A 3098-nucleotide genomic window follows, 5' to 3' on the forward strand; every position below is an offset into this window, starting at 1 on the left:
CGCTGCATATTCTTTTCCTGCTGCTATCCAAAGAAACCAGCCTCAACGCCCTGAAAGCTTCCTTTTTCGAGCAGCGGTCAGGGCAGAAACAAATAAAGGTAGGAGGTAGTGACTGAAAGGGGACCCTGGGAGGCTTGATGCAATGACATTAACTGTTACATACTTTTAAACTTCTACCTTGAGGTGTCACCTTGCTAAAATGCTTTAAACTCTGCAGTTATCTGTGATCTCACTGACATTAAAGCAGGAGACTCTTGTTCTGAATATATTTTAATTCGAAAGTTTCTTAGTAGCACCTAAAAGTAGGTGATAGTGTTTGAACAAATAAAATACTTTTTCAGAGTTTCAGAGAATGTTCCTTCTCTCTGTAATGAGCTCTTAGAGTTTTCTGTTGATAAAAGCTGTTTTCTGTGTTCTTAAATAAGTCAGTAATTTTAAAAAATCTACTTAGTTCTTGTGTTTGTTAGTTAATATGATAAATTTCTGCCTGGTCCCCAAAGAATTTACCTGGAATTCGAAACAAACATTTGAAGTCCATAATAAGTACTTTTATCTAACTGATAGATGCGTTTACCGTGAGATTTAAAATCAAATCAGAGACACAATGTTTGGTGGAATTGTAAATTAGTATGGAAAAGTGTTTACATTATCTAATGTTGAACATTTGTACATACTATGATTTGGAATTTTGCTTTCTAAAATATGTACACATATATGGTAAAACGTGTGTACAAAAAATAGTCATAGCAACACTATTCATAATAGTCTCAAATTGAATATTAGTGATAGAATGGATAAATAACTGTGGTATATTTATACAGTGGGATACCATATAAGCAATGAAAAAGAACAAATGAATATACATAACATGGATAAATCTTACAAACATGATGTTGATCAAAAGAAGGCAGACCCAATAGCATACATACATAAATATGGTTTCATGTATTGAAAGCTCAAAAATGGACAAAACTAATCCGTGGTGTTAGAAGTCAGGAAGTTCCTAATTAGAACCTGTGGTGTTAGAAGTAACCTTTGGGTACTGGTGGGTGGGGAGCTTGAGAGGGGCTTCTGGGTGTTGATAATGGTTGTGTCCACTTTGTGATGATAATTATTGAGCTGTTTGTTTATGACTTGTAATTTTCTCTGTTATTTTTTCAATAAAAACATTATTAAGTGGGTGTAATCAATCACACAAAAGTAGTTGAGCCAAATGGGTAATGGACATTTGTGTTTTTTTTTTATACTGTTCTCCCTATTATTGTGTGTATTTGAAAATTTCCAGAATAAAAACTTTTTTTAAAGAATTAATCCAGAAGTAGAAAGTGCTATACTTGCAAGGAAACTGTGATCTGGTAGATGGAAGTATTTTTCCAGCACTGGCAATTGCCTCTCTGTCTTACATACTCATGTTTTTTAGGTCATGTTTCACCCCAGCTCTCATCTTCTGCACCTACCACTGATTCTACAGATTCCATAACAAGACAAAATTCAAGGCAGAGAGAAGAAGAGCTGGAATTAATAGATCAACTGCGGAAAGTATGTACATTACCTTGGAATTACACTTTTTCATTGATATTGCTATAGCCCGTAATCCTGCTATCACTTATTCACTTATAAATTTTAATAGAATAAACAAGTCCCCATTGTATACTGTGTTGCCCATTGTGTGATGAATGTGAAAGAAATTTTGCTATTAAGGAAATTCTTTTCAGCTACTTACTAAGGAAATGAGATGGGTTATTCTATAAAGCTTAATCCCTGGCCCTACTCATTTAAAATTGTTTTTCTGCCTCATGTTGTAAAGAAATCTTGTAACAGTAATAATAATTTACATGTATGTACACGTATACATATCACACATCATATATAGTGTTTATTTTATTTTGGAGTTGAAAGAAAATCTAGTGGTTTTTGTTTTTGTTTTTAATCAGGAAATTATAAATGAATTTGTCTTGTGGTACTTTGCACTACAGTGGCCTGGCTGCCATACTTATGTAATCAATCTCCCTAACCTACTGACTTAGAAGGATAAAATAGGGATTGTGGTACTTAAGTTACTTGCTTTTTATCTTGATTTCTAATTAAATGTATTCCGTTGTGACTCCAGTATGTCCTTTGTGTCACCAGTCTTCAGTTAACCTATGACATGTCTTCCTGTCCTTTAGCATATCGAGCACCGGTTGAAAGTGTCTCTGCCTTGTGATCTGGGAGCAGCTCTAACCGATGGTGTTGTTCTCTGCCATTTGGCCAATCACGTGCGGCCTCGATCTGTCCCAAGCATTCACGTTCCCTCACCAGCTGTAGTAAGTTTGTAATGTTAAAAATGTTGGCTAGTCATCAGACATTTATTAAGTACAATGGCAGGCATTGTGCAGCACGCTAGGGACAAATGTGTAAATGTGAATAGTCCAGTCCCTGCCTTCCCGGGTCTCACGTCTATGAGAAAAAGCAGGCACATAAACAATAACTTATAGCAGTGTGATAAATGTTAGAGGAGAGGTTTGTAATAGGTGTACCCGTAGGAATACAAAAAAACAAGTTCTTAATTCTGCTTTAAGAGTCCAGGAAAGCCTTTCCAGAAGAGTTAAATTGTAGAAATTCATCAGCATTACAGGGAGGGAGGAAGCCATTCTGGGCATAGAATTCAGTGATTCGGAAGATGAGGATGATCGTGGCATAGTCAAGGAATTCTTAAGTTGCTCAGAATAGATCATGCACAAGGTGTACAAATAGTGGGTGATACAGCTAGACAGGTAAGCCAGGGGCCATGTGACTATGGCCTCATGTTCCATGTCAGGGAGTTAGAAGTGTTTATCTTCGTGTAGATAGTAAACACTGGAACATTTTGAGGGGAATAATATGGTTATAATTGCATTTTAGAATGATGAATCTATTTTAGGAGTAGAATTGACATGATCTAGTGGAAATAAGGGACAAGATGCATTCAAGATGACTGGCAGGTTTTCTTTAGACTGCTGGTCAGATCTGAATGTCAGCATCATGGTGGTAACCTTCAAAAGAAAGAGGAAGCTTTGGGTTGACACACACTCCTTTTTTTCTTCTTCAAATTTTGATTATGAAAGAATACTACAGGG

The 3098-nt window shown here is 36.1% G+C and overlaps 1 protein-coding gene across 1 annotated transcript in view; it reads left to right on the plus strand.

Annotated features, from left to right (window-relative positions):
* LRCH3 (leucine rich repeats and calponin homology domain containing 3) overlaps positions 1 to 3098 on the plus strand; it is a 119834-nt gene that overhangs the window by 97674 nt on the left and 19062 nt on the right. Inside the window, exons 16-18 of the mRNA XM_019652120.1 lie at positions 3 to 98; positions 1421 to 1539; positions 2169 to 2306. Coding sequence (XP_019507665.1) covers positions 3 to 98; positions 1421 to 1539; positions 2169 to 2306 — 353 coding nt within the window. The remainder of the gene's footprint in view (positions 1 to 2; positions 99 to 1420; positions 1540 to 2168; positions 2307 to 3098) is intronic.

The sequence above is a fragment of the Hipposideros armiger genome, unplaced genomic scaffold (assembly GCF_001890085.2).
Source record: "Hipposideros armiger isolate ML-2016 unplaced genomic scaffold, ASM189008v1 scaffold_8, whole genome shotgun sequence".
In the NCBI taxonomy this organism is placed as follows: domain Eukaryota; kingdom Metazoa; phylum Chordata; class Mammalia; order Chiroptera; family Hipposideridae; genus Hipposideros; species Hipposideros armiger.